Source organism: Tinamus guttatus, unplaced genomic scaffold (assembly GCF_059628265.1).
Source record: "Tinamus guttatus ecotype Peru unplaced genomic scaffold, ASM5962826v1 Tinamus_guttatus_pri_ptg000169l, whole genome shotgun sequence".
Taxonomy (NCBI): Eukaryota; Metazoa; Chordata; class Aves; order Tinamiformes; family Tinamidae; genus Tinamus; species Tinamus guttatus.
In genome coordinates, this window is record NW_028288703.1 from 164,001 (window position 1) to 177,764 (window position 13,764).

Below are 13,764 nucleotides of genomic sequence, written 5' to 3' on the forward strand. Positions count from 1 at the left end.
TTCAAGGCCTTGAACAGATTTCTTTACAACAAGTAAAATTTCGCAAGAGGACTTTGTCTGGAAGTTAACCCAAACAGATAAGGTTACACATATTGGCTCTCTGTGTAGTAGCCAGCACACTATGGTTTGTCAGGAAAGCCAGGTAATTCTTTTTTAGACCGGGTCTTTGGAAGATGGTTAGAGATTGGGAAGAGCCAGAGCAATGTTACTCAAGTGTGTGTCAGTGCTGTTTAAAGGCAAGTGTTGGACCACAGTGATGAACCACCTGTTGGACCACAGGACCTCCTTAGGCTTCAAGCCTGCATTTTAGGTTTATCTCCTCTCAAATTGCTCTTCAGAGCTCTGATGCTAGGAAGACACATGTTTTTGATTCTCACCATTCCCGTATTTATCCTTTGGTTTAATGAATAATCTCTAAAATGCTGGTGGAGGAAAACAATAGTGGACTAAATCACATTGATCAAATAAAGTTAGGGTGCACTCTTTGAGCCTTCCAAAAAAGAAAAACCTTCAACTTGGGATGGCTGAAAAAAATACACTATGTTCATGGAAATCAAAGGGCTCCATAAGTAGATTTAATAAGCTTTATGATTATTTGAATATTGCAACCCTTTCTTGAAAAAAGAATGAACAAAAATGGAGGAAGCAAACCACAGCATTTCCCTTTCTAGCTTTGTCGACACTGAGGAAAAGGTGTGGGTATCCCTAAAGGATAATCTTGCTTCCTGTGCATGCAACAAGCAGGGCAAAACATGACGCTGTCATCAACTTTTGAACTCTGCATTTACAAAATCGTTGTGTAATAATTCGATGGTTCCTAGCAGCTTCTGCTTTTGTAGCAGTCTAAGTGGAAAAGACATTTATCTATGAAGCCTAGACCTATATAGATAACCTCACTGATTTTAAAGTCATGCCTCGTGCGCACTGCATGACTGTATACTACAACATCCTACAACCTTGTGGTGCAGGGAGACCATACTCACCTTGTGCTACTGCTTTGAAGATGATTCAGCCACGGGCTTCTGCACCCCAAAGGCAGTGATAAAAATATTCACAACTACTATAATGAATACTAGTCCAGTTGCAAGGTTGTTGAGGAAATCCAGCTTCCCGTGTTTTGCGGGGTTGTTAAGGTCATATTTTACTTCAAAGAAAAAGGAGAGAAAAAAAGATTTAATTATATGTGCATTTCAAAATCCAGGAAAAAAAAAATCATGTAATTCAACCATTTCTCTCATCTTAAGTTATTTGTCTCAGTCATACTTAAAAGGGAAGTTAGATGCTACAGTGTCAGCAAATGTGCTAAGGAAAAAACCTTCAGTTGCAAGAAGCCTAATAGCATCTGTATTTGCTGTCTGGATGTGCGTGGGAAGTGGTGGATACATGAACATTACTAGGAATCTTCAGTGCTCTTGATCTCTTGAAACCCAGGATTGTTGGTTAGGTTTTAAGCATTTTTAAAAAATAAGTCTTGAATGTATGAAGTTTGAAGCCTTGAGAGGATGGAGTAAGTTTAATTTATTACAGTTAAAATGCTTCAGGTTCTAGCCAGATAGTCCTCTCTGGGTTTCTCTATGGGTGCCCTTCCCAAACTATGGTCCCTGCTTGGTACTGCTTTTGTAGTGATTCTGTTTTTAGAAAGCAAGGGCATTACATGTGTTTAATATGAGATTTCAAAGCAGTGCAGCTGCAGTCATTCTTACAGAAACACAAGCTCTGTCAACTTTTTCTTTTGTTTCTTACAGTTCTTAAGCTGGACTGCTAATGGGAGGGAGGAACACCCAAGGGAGATATTATTAATTTAGTTCAAGCTTTGATTCCAGACCTTATGATAACATACAAATGAGTTACATTAGGCTCACATTAGACTTGATGATAGACTAAAACATGTACAGGACAGTAAGAGGCCTGGAAGTGCTTGCTGTTTTCTCTTGCAGTAAGGGCTTAATAACTTAGTCTGTACTACATTTCTCTGAAGCTGTGGGAACAAGTGCCAGTGAGTTCTGGAGCATGTCCTGATAACACAGACCACTTCCAGTGTCTTCAAGACAGTTCTTAAATGTACAGGTCCCTGGAGCTTGTGTGCATGCACAAGATATGTGGAAGAAAGCTTATACTAGAGAAGTTTTTGTAGCAGCATGAGTAAAAATTTGAGCTTTGGATATGGAACATACAGACAAGCAGCTTACATCTCTGCTGCGTGAGATACTGTTACTTATTTGTAATATGATGGCTTTGTCAACACTGCAGAACTGGCACAGAACTGTGACTTGCTCTTTGAATTGGTTAAGCAGAGTGGTGGCAGATATACTCATGATGCTGAAGCAGTAAAAACCAGGCTTGTTTGGTGTCCCTGATTCTGGGCAGCTGGTCCATGTCTGGCTTGCTGAAGCAGGGTATTGAGGTGTCACAGGGCAGCCAAAGCACTCAGGAATAGTGTCGGGACTACTGCACTGTGTAAGCTGCTCAACAGCTGTGCTGGCATGAAATAAATTAGGCTCAGCAGTGCTTCACCCTGAAAATGAGTTTATGCATGTCTGTAAAACACTTGGTGCTATGTGCAAGTTGGCATTCTAATGGCACCAAGAAGGACTTCTGCATGAGCAAAGCAGAATTCCTTACATATATAAGACAAACTTTTCACACTGTTGGTTTGCTATAATCAAGAAAAAAGGCAAAGCGGACCAATGTGTTCTGTGTATTAAACAAAATTATATTTGAAGGAGAACTGGCACTTTCAGAGCTGTCCCTCCATTCAAGTAAGGGTTACAGGAGACCTATTTGTCAATTTAGGGAGCCTTGTAAATTTTCAGTAATCCCGATTATAGTAATAGAGGTAGTCTTTTCTGGCTGGACAGAAAGGCAAAATGTTCATGCAGGTAAAACTTAGCAAACCTATGCTGTAAAAAACAAGTTATTGCTATGATGTCTTTATCTTCATAGCTTCATATCCTTTAGCACTTTTGAGCTCAACAACAGAACGTTTCAGATGGCTGATCACTCCAGCAGCACCCCTGCAAACTTTGTCATCCTCAGTACCTCAAACACACAACTGATGACTGCAGAGTGCAGGCTCAACTCTTGATGAATGCCACTATTTGCTAAATGATCTGTGAATTTCATCTTGGATATACTTAGTTGTTGGGCTGTGGGCTACTCTTGTCACTCTCGGTGTGAATAGGATAGGATTGTATAGGGAGGTAGAAGCCACTTGGGCAATGTCTGGTAGAAACAAGCATTAAAAAGTAGTTGTCAGCATGTACTGAGAAATTATTACCCAACAACAGCTAGAAACCCAAGCAGGCCTTTAGGTTGTAAACAACAGAACCAACCAACAGGGAGACGCCTTCAGCTGAGCAGGGGGCCAGGAGATTTTCATATTTCCAGTGCTCTCTCCCCACACCTTCTATTATCATAGAATTGCTTTCTATAATCTTTCTCTGGAATCTCTTCTGACCCTGAAATTAGATTTTGCTCTTGTGCCAGCTCTAGCAAATGCAGGCACAGCTGCATTCTCTTTCGTAAGAAAGGAAAAGTTGGATGGCAGATGCATAGCAGTATTACAAACCGTATGTATCCTTGCTTCGTGGGAGCTTCCTCCTTGAACAGAAAGTTGTTTTTCAGTTTTGCAATGAAAGGCAACATTTACAGAGTAACAAAGATGCCAGAGGTGGCACCTATAACTCGGTATGTGCCATATGTGAACTCTGGCTATCCCCTTCCAGAGTTTGCTTTTTCATTTAATGGGAAGGATTTGTAGGGGGGAAGTTATAGGAATAGATGATTGTATATGAGTAAAAAAAATAACTTCTCCATAGATGTTTCCAATCAGTGAAAGCCTCACATTTATTTCTGAGAATAATGGAGTGTGTTTGATGCTGAAAAGCTAAGCATCTTTTCTGGTTTCACAGAGTTTATCTCTGATAACCTCTTCAGAGTTATAGTACAGATTTTTGGGTGCTTCAAATAAATACCATAGATTTCTAGCAGCTTTGCAAAAGCACTAAGGCTTTCCAATCTCTAAATCTTGTGTAGCAGAAAGAGCAGTGGGGGAGAGGGGTGGTTCTGGGCAAATAAAGATAAAGTAAAATATCAAAGACCCAAACAGAAAAGTTGAATTTCCAGAGGGGTGCTGTATCTCCACTTTCCCCAGAGTTTTGGTTTGGCCTTTTCTTTGGTTATTCAAACTCACTTAGTCATGCTATTTTTATAGAAATGAGCCTGGTTCTGTAGTTACTTAAATCAATATTCTGCCTAAGAACTAATGAACATTTTAGCTGGTGGTAGGACATAAGTCTGCTACTAATTTAGCATCATCAATTAAAAACATTTTTTATTAATAAATGTTGTTTATGCCTTACAGCACCTATTAACACTGAATAGTGAAATCTCCATTTTGAGAACAATTAAAAAAGAGTGCATTACATTTATCAAAAAAGGGGAGCCCTCTAACACATAAGACAAATGGGAAGGAAAGATGGGGTGCAGAGAACTGATGCTACATCTGTCTTATTATAAAATGTGCCCAAAGCATGCACCAGCAGAGCCCTAAAAGAATTCTTTCTCTTGAAAACAGTTGTGACATTGTAAAGGTATTACTTTTTAATTTATTTGCTCCTGATAGAAGGTAGAAACACTTTCCCTTGTAAAAAGTTGCTAGATTGTCTGTGCTCGAATAGATTAAGGAAACTAAAAAGCATTACTGTAATAGGAGTCTTACTAGAATTTGAGACAATCTATTTGCAGGCCCAGGAAGCTAACTGGGCTGTATTTTCACATTGCGTATTATTTCATTTTTGTTTCTGTGGAACAATAGCACTGTATGTGAATAATATTGGTATGTTTTTAGTGAAATCTTGCTCCAGTTGCTCTGTTTTTTCAGGTGGGCATACAAACCTGCTCTCATCTATCAGCTACATAATAGCTTGTCACCTTTAACACATCAGTCTCCTTAAAACTGCTTTCCTTTTAGATTTAGATTTGAAAAACTTCTATAACAAGTATGATTCCATCATTCCTCACCTGGATAGTTATGCTGCTTTGAATGTTTTCCTAATTTTAAAATAGTGTGTCTCAATTACTGTCAAGCCTGTGTTATCACATCTTTGACTTGACTGCAGAAATACCAACTCGTGCAGTGCCAATGTAATGTTTCAACTTTCATTTCCGTTCTAAGTGGATTTCTAGGTTCATAATATACTCTTGCAATATTACTTACGTTATTACTGACATGCAGCAAATAAATTTCTACCATAGGATTAAGTAATAAGTCTAGCTGAAAATGGTGTTATGTAACTGGGCAGGCCGCATGATCATGTTGTACTGTTAATATTTCTTTAACTGTATTTCAGCATGTTCCTTCCTCCTTCAGGCCATATGAAAAATATCCATGTTCTTGAAAAATGAATATGAGGAAGTTAACTAAAACTGAAGACTTCACATAAATCTGTCCTTACTCCTTTTATTGCAATATTTCTACGATCTTCAGAGAAAACTTTGAGACACACTTTCCAATATAAAAGCTTTTTAAAAACAAATACCTGAGGGAACCTATAAACCCAAGTTCCACCCTGTAAGAAAAATAAATGCCAGTGCTTCTGGCTGTTGCTACATACCCAGGAATATGAGGAGCACTCCGACTAGAACTTGCAGCGTGAGCGATACGCTGATAAGAACGATGAGCGGCACGTAGAAAGAAAAGGAAGGTCCTTGCTCCATCACGGCCTTCAGCTGGGATGCGTTGGCCATGAGCAGGGCGATGTCCAACATGCTCTCAGCAGCGCTCTTCTTATTTGCATAGTGGTTGATATTCATCGGTCCATTTCTTTGAAACCACTGTGATCTTCTGCTCTAAAATTGGGAAGGGAAGGACAAAAAGGTTATATAAATAACCATATTAATTGGTGTAGTGACCCAGGGAAGAGTTTTAGCCCAACAACTGATTTCTGTAATGACACCAATAGCCTCGGGACTGCTGTTGCTCTCTATATGGATCTTTCTTGTTGATACTGAAGCCCTCCATCTGAGAATGGATCAGTAGACAGTGTCTGTACCAGGCTTTGGCAGATACACTTTTTCCAGCTTATAAATTCATGCCAAGCAGTCGGTATGCATCCACCTTGAGAGAAGGAATGCTTGGAAAAGCTGAGAAGTTTGTCCTAGGAACAGCTAGTAGGGAGAAAAAAGACTGTAAAACAATCAGAGCACTGTAAATACTTTAGTCCCAAAGGCATAATTAAACATATATATGTTTAATACCCTATTAAATTCACACTGTGCAAACATCAATACAAATCTACATGGATACTTAATTACTCACTCTCAGGATTCAGCTATTCCATGAGCTTTGATAGAGCTTTTCTTCTTGTTTCTCACTCTGCCCTGCTACAGTCCAGTTTCATGCAGAGGGAAGTGTTTTTCTGATTAACTAATGTATCATCTGCTAACCAACTTGGTTAACTAAGGTACAACCAAGCCCTGCCCAAGGAGAGGGGGAACTCCTCATCCATTTTCCCAAGAGTGGATTTTTTGGCTGAGGATTCTCCAATAAGTAAGTAGGGGGCAAACACAACTGAAACTAAGTAGCTGAGGAAGTACCTCTGGTCCAGCTGCAAACTCTAGGGCACAAGCAGAGGTACCTCAGTATTCCTAACCTGAAGGCTGAATGAAATGAGTGCTTCCTGATGACGATTCCCATGGCCTGTGCTGTACTGGGACCCTTTGCCTCCTGTGGTTGCTATTTCCAGGCTGGTTCCATGTAGCCAAGGGTGCTTGGGCTGGATTGAGCTGCATTTACATGATGAGAGATTAGGCAGGCTTCCCTCCTTCCTAGCCTCTGGACAGGTTGGGAGCTTCACTTGCACTCTCCCTGCTTTCTGTCTTCAAATCTACCTCATACAACAAAGTAAACTCATCCTAGCTGGCTTAAAACCGACTTTTTTCTGTATAAATAATGTCTTTGTACTTGCCAGAAGATACACTGAGGAAAGTCTCCTTTTAAAGGTTAAATGAAATCCAGAAAACTCTCTCTAATTACTCTCTTCAGTGGCACTAATAACTATGGAATTTCCAACTGCAAAGCCAGGTTTGCTGCTGTCCAGACTTACAAGTGTCCTTTTAAATAGGGCAGGCACTGATGCATGCGGCAAATGCATTCACAGCCCTTTCCCAGGCAACTACCCAACTTGACCTATTTTCACCAGCCACAATCCTAGTATTTTCCCGAGAGAAAAATGTCAAGGGGCAGCAGCAGCTACTTTTCTGCAGGAAAAAAAAAAAAAAAAAAAAAATGAAGCCCTGTAATCCTGCCTTGTGCAGGAGCTCTGTTTGCTTGGGCTCAGCCCATGGAAAGTGACTAGATGCGGAACAAACCCTGATGTCACATGGAACAGTCAGGTATTCGCTTGACTGTGGCTCTATCCCGTGCCTGAAAAAACACTTTTGAGGCTTGGGAATCTCTCCTGGCCTTCACCCTTCATCCTCCTCGCATTAAACAACTGCAGCCCTTGGATGCCTTGAAGCCATGTTCGTTTTCTTATTTAAAAGACCCCAAAATATATGCTGGTAGTGCTTAGTAGAAAGACACAAACAAACCTTTTTCTCTCATTTATAGTCGGAAAGCTTATGGTTACATGGTGTAAAAGGGGAAAAATTAGATGTGTGTAATAGAACTTTATTATTTCTGAGGATTGGTTTAAAAGACACTCTTTCAAGTAGAATGTGAAAGCAATATAAATCTCTTTGGCAGTAAGTTCATAATGGAGAAAGTATTTTCCTATGTCTAGTAGCTATTTAACTCCTTCCTGCCAAGGATATTGCCCTTAAAATTTCCATTGTGAGGATCTACTAAGTAACACGGGCGAATATGCCCTACATAGGTGTGACTCATCCCTTAACCCCCCCTGGAAGGGGCTGCAGTTAGAACATGACAACCAGTTTCTTTGTTTTTACTCGATATAGGAATGTGATGGCAAAGTTGAGGTCTTTTTCTTTTTTTTTTTTCTTTTTTTTTTTTTCTCCCTCTGAACTATGCAAAAAAAGTAAACACTGGGCCACATCTACCATTCAGCTACACTGGTGGCTTCATGACATGTGACATTTCAGCGTACACAGCAGGATATGACCTTTTCTTTTCCTGGGGAAACACAGTGCTGCATTTTTAGGACCTTGCTGGTTGCTAATCCTCTATTTCCATATGGTCAAGCTGCACACAGTAGTAGTGCAGTATTGTTTGAACTGCTGGGGAAGCAAAGGTTTTCTGTCATTTCTAAACTCTAATAAGTACCGAACTTCTTAAGAGCACAGTACTGGAGGTAGCTATGACCGATACTGTTTTCTGTTGGAAAAGGGACCTGTAATTGTGGGCGTTCCAGCAGCAGTAGTTTTCATTTGCTTTGTTAGGAAGTGGAGATTCTTGCCTTAAAATGGAAAACCATAAAAATGCAAATTAGCCCTGCTTTTTGGAAAAAAAGAGTTGAAAGCAACTGCCAAAAGCATTAAAGCAAATGCAGCCAGTACTAGAGCAGCTTTTGCAAGCAGAAGGCACTACGTGCTGCACAGCACTATGCAGACAGGCAGTGAAAGGAGAGCTGCTGCCTTATGTAAGGCTAGAGACAGTCATGTACAACAAATTATATGGGAACTTTGTTAGCCTTTGTTAGGCTTTTTGGTTACAGCGGGATTCAGGATATGTAGGGATAACAGGCAGTTTTCTGTGCTATACTAGAGCCTATGCTATTATCCATCACCTGTAGTGATGCAGCCAGGGTAAGTGAAACTGCTGGAGACTCTGACTAAAGCAACTAGGGCCTCTCCTGCACATGCCACTTGGCAAGAGGAGGGTATGTAGCACCCCAGACAAAGTGCATCCTCTGATGCACTTTGGTCTTGACATGAACCAAACAGCTGATTCCACTTGCAGTATTCAAGTTTTCTGGTGTAGATGAGCTGTGGGTGTTGCTGAGGAAAGATGTGTGCAGCCACATGTGCACAAGAGTCAAGTGTAGCTGGAAGCGCAGTATCTGCCTCCTCTTTTTTACCTCTTAAAGATCACCCCTAACGTTTATCCCTTCGTGCCAGGGTGGAATTTTACCCCATACGTAGCCTTATTGACAGCTACATGAGTACAGACTTTGCCACTGTTCGCTTTACTAGTCATAATAGCAGCACTGCCAAAATAAGCCAGACTTTTCAAAATATAGAAAGGATTCATTAATTCCACTTAAAAAAAAAAAAAAAAAAACACTGATGTGAAAGTCTTTAGTTTCTCAATTATCCCTTCTAATGATGATTATTTCCTGATGATTCAAGAGGAAAAAAAGTGCAGAAATTGGGGACATTCAAAAGCAATTAATAAAGTATCTTGCTAACTACCGTGACTTGTAATAGTAAGGATTTCTGCCTTCTGTTACATCTGTAAATTACTCCTTGTGAAAGATTATGTATCTCTCTGAAAACAGTATTTTTCCAACAGCAGTGACCACTGAAGTAGTTGCAAATTAGTGTGATAGAAGGCTCCCCAAAAGACCAAGAACTTTGCTTTTCTTGTTCAACTTTCTCTCTCTGCTGACAGTCCCCAAATCACACCAGTTAGTCTGCTAAGACAAGATGAGCACCAACTAAAGTGGCAGTTTGATATGTTGGTCGTCTGGAAGTCAGGGGGTCACCAAAGCACTAACCCAACAGCACTACATAGTTTGTGAGAGATTCTGTAGCTGCGTCTTGTGATATTATGGTTGCAGGTGATAAAGAAAAAGGAAAAACACTCTGCTTATGCTCATTCTTCATAAACAGCCTCAGTTTTCCAGCATCTGTCAAAAGCCTGTACTTAAAAAGGCCACATGCCACAAGACAGAGCAGAAAATGCTGCTGTGATCATATAGCAAATGTGGTAGCCTTGGCTGATTCCTGAGTGCTCAAAAGGCAGGTATGGAGAAATGAAAAGTACAGTTGTGTTATCTTGTGGTAGAGCCTTGTTCTCAAGCTATACTGCTTCCAGGATCAAGCTACGATATTTCTACTAGTTAAATGACTTAGAAAATTATCAGCACAAACAACAACTTTGTGAAATGAAGTTATAACCTGAACTTGAAACTTGTTCATACAACTATTTTAAATAGAAGTTTTCCCTTGGATTAAATTTCTGTCTTGTGTTACTACTACTTATTCCACAGATTTATAAGAAACATAAGTAGCCTGTGAGCGGCCTATCTTATGTGTTATTAAAGCACTGTTTAAGCTCTTAAAAAAAAAAAAAAAAAAAAAAAAAAAAAAAAAAAGCTTCCTGACAACATGGGACTTTCAATTTGCTTTGGAATGTTCCATTTAATTTTACATGGAGTAAAATTATTTCAAGCTCCTGCAGATTTGAAGTTTGCTACATGTACTATGCAGCCAAGAAATTCTCCCATCCTTTACTAAAACTACTTAATGTATGCAAGATATAGTTTATTAATCTGATTTTAGCAACAACTATAGTGGAATGAAAACATTCCACAACTTTCATCTTTTACTATCTGATTCTTGCTCACCTTTTCATAGCTCTTTTTCAGGTGATATTCCCTGTTAGACTTAACCATGGACATGTTACAGGAGGCTTTATAATGTGGCAAGCCCAGGATGTTTCCATTAGGATCATGAGCAATACATGCAGAAACAGTTACTATCTGTGTTTTAAGGAACAGATCCTTTGCACAGGGGGCCAGGTGCTTCTGCCAAGTGCAATTATTCCCATTAGTCAGTGAGGGAGGTGTGCCAGGCCAAGCCAGTGTTTAAAGCTGTGAATTTTTTGCTTCTAACAGCCTGTCAGCTGGCAAAACTTATCCAGAGTAATGACAAAGTTGAAATAAACCACAGCAAAATACTGTGTGACCACACATCCAGAAGTATAGTAGGTTCAACTAGTCCTTTCCAATTCATTGCTTCTATAAGGTGTTTCGAGGTAATATATGGGCATTTTATCTGTAATTTTTGTATACTAAAAGGTGTTCTGTAAGCAAAAATGTACCAGCCTGAAGATAGGCACAGGAAATCGATTAAGGGAAGGTGCTAAGATGCATATGAAGCTCATTGGGGCTGTCAAGGTTGTGGCACTTGCGACTGTTCTTAAAAGCAGATGCCTGGGACTCCAGCATCACAGACTGAGGCACCTGTGGATCTGTGGCCTCTCTGGACTTAGTTTGCTGTTGGATTGAGGTTCATTTGTTTGTGTGAATTGTGGACTTGATCAGTTTTTTAAAGTACCTGCCACTCAAACTGGTTCTCAGAAGCCTGTTGCTCTCTTTCACCTAGTTCTTTTTATTTATTCTTAATTTTTATTTTTAATATGTCTCTCAGAAAATGAAGAAGTGTCTGGCTGGAAAGTAACCACTGTGCAACCGCTTATTCTTTATATGACACATTTGCACAGGATTTGCAGTTTCTATGGGAAAGATGTAATGAAACCATCCTTGCATGCAAGTGAAGGTGAAGCAAAACAGGAAAAACACAGAACTAGTCATAGGAAAAGCCCAGATTTAAGACCAAAAAATGAAAGCTATTTCTAGTGCTAGTGACGTAGTGAGCCGGGGCTGATGAAGCACTGCTGGGAAGCCGGCAGCTCGGAGGCAGCCTCTCCGTTTGGCTGCTGTATGACAGTCCTGCCTCTCCTGAGGTACTTTCCAGGATTTGTTAAAACCAGGCATCTGTCTGGTAGGAAATCCATGCCCACAAGGCTTGTTGGGAAGGAGGGCAAACCTGCCCTGCAGGCAGCCCTGTGTTTGACCAGAAAGTTTTGCCAGTGGTGAAGGACCTGGGTGGGTTTAAGCCTTTCTGTGGGGCAGCATCCTAGCTCAGACCAAGAGCTGTGTTTTGAGGTTTAGCTTAAACCTCTTCCTGAGCAACATGAAAGATGCTCTTTGACCAGTTTGGCTGTTCAGACAAGTGTCACACTTGGAAAACATCCTTTACATGTATGAGTGAAATGCTTTCCAGAGAAAACTGTCTTTTAGTACTGTTTTTACTACTTAGAGCAGTAAAGGGATTTTTTTTCTTGCCTTTTATTTCGATTATTGTAGTGGGAGGAGAGGAAGATACCCACAGCCCGTTAAGCGATCTGCCTTTTGCGCTAGTCCTTCGCCCATACGTGTTTCCTTGGGCCTCCAGCCCCGCGACGGTGCAAAAAGCTGCCTGGCTGGGAGCGAATCCCGCGGCAGGCTCCGTGGCCGGCCCCGGGGAGGCAGCCCCCGACCTGCGCCAGCCCCGTGCCACCCGCGGGGCTCGGGGGCGCCGGCTACGGGCCAGGCCGGGCCAACCGCGGCTTCCCCGGGCGCTGCGTGCCGGTGCCCGCCTCGCCTCGCCTCGCCTCAGCGCGGGCGGCACCGGCTGCCATGGCTGCCGCGCCCGGGCGTGCCTGAGGCGAGGGACCCGCGACCGTTGCGCGCCGCGACCGTTGCCTACCCGCTCGGCGGCCGGCGGCTGCGCCGCGCCCTCCAGCAGCCCGTTCTCGGGCGGCCCGTTGAGCTCGTGGGTCTCGCTGTCAGGCTCCATGGCGGCGGCTCCCCCGGCGCGCGGGGGCGGCCGCCCGCGGGGGAGCCCTTTTGTCGTCGCCGCCTCCTCGTGCGGGGCCGCCCTCGGGCCGGGCCCGGCCGCCCGCGGGGGTAGAGGGACCGCGGGGGCGCGGAGCGGAGGCGGCAGCGCGGCCGGTGCCCGGCGCGGCCCCTCTCGCCTCTCCTCTGCTCAGTGCCTGGCGCGGCGCGCTGGGAGGGCCTTCCTTCCAGGGAGGGCCGGCACCCGCCTTTCCTCCCAAAACTTGGCTCCGGGGATGAGATTCCTGCTCTTCTGGGGCTTGCAACTTAACAGGAGCTCGAGTTGCTCCTCTCCCAACCGGTCACTTGGTTTTCAGGCCAAAATGCCTCCAAATGTTGGCAGAGACTCCTAGTTCACAGAGTTACTTATTTACAGTGCTCCCTAGAACACTGTATGCAAACATTGCATTTTAGAAAACTCTAACAACTAATAGTATTGGAAAAAAAGGCAAATGATGAGGTGTTTTTAAGTGCTCTCTCATTAGTATTTCTAGCTCTCATTAGTATTTCTAGGTTTTTGATTTCATTGTCCTGTTTTTTTGCACCCCCAGCCGTATTTCCAATCTAGGGCGGTGTTGGAGACATGCATAAAACAATTACTGGAGAGATTTCATGCTACTGGAATGTCTGAAACATCCAGAAACAACCTAATGGGCGACAGGAAAGGTAGTTGGATGCATAAAGAAACAGATGAGAGTAAGTTAGATCCTAAAATACTGTTGCTATAAACAAATATTTTGCTAATTACATTTGACAGTGTTCAGGCTTAAATAAAAGTAGTATGTTTTTTATATAGCCATGTATAATCTATTTTTGCCCACAGACAAGTTAACAATGACCTGCTCATCAACACTGAAAATGCTCTTAAATAGAAACAGTTCAGTGGTTGAGTGGTTTCCTGTATTCCTCAGGTTAACACCTTTCACATCTCCTCTGTTGAGAAAATCGCTTTTTCATCATTTTTCTCTCGATGGCTTTAGCTCAGTCTCTAAATAGAACTAAAGCGTGGGTCCCTCATATGGTCAGCCTTGCTCATATAAAGAGAGTCGATGAGGAAGACACATTGCTGCCTGTTCCCTCATCCCTTAGACAGGGATGTTCAGGCAAGGAAGCCGCAGCCGTATCACTTAGTGCAGCACAAACACAGACGTGCTGGCCCTGCGCTGCAAGCAGGTTGCAAGAGGCGTTAGCTCCTGGGGCT

General features: G+C 42.2%; 1 protein-coding gene across 1 annotated transcript; it reads right to left on the bottom strand.

The window, feature by feature from the left end:
* Positions 1–989: 989 nt before the first annotated feature.
* Positions 990–12,528, bottom strand: NINJ1 (ninjurin 1). The gene is made up of 3 exons (XM_088522889.1): positions 12,436–12,528; positions 5,616–5,850; positions 990–1,144 (listed from the first exon to the last, which is right to left on the bottom strand). Exons 1-3 carry the CDS (start codon positions 12,523–12,525, stop codon positions 990–992), a joined length of 480 nt encoding a protein of 159 aa, XP_088379015.1. The 5' UTR covers positions 12,526–12,528.
* Positions 12,529–13,764: the final 1,236 nt, after the last annotated feature.

Coding starts and splice junctions, on each gene's coding strand:
- NINJ1 (XM_088522889.1), bottom strand. CDS start 12,525: ATGGAGCCTGACAGCGAGACCCACGAGCTCAACGGGCCGCCCGAGAAC. Junction 5,851..12,435: donor AGCCGCCGGCCGCCGAGCGG/GTAGGCAACGGT, acceptor TCCCAATTTTAG/AGCAGAAGATCACAGTGGTT. Junction 1,145..5,615: donor AGTGCTCCTCATATTCCTGG/GTATGTAGCAAC, acceptor TTTTCTTTGAAG/TAAAATATGACCTTAACAAC.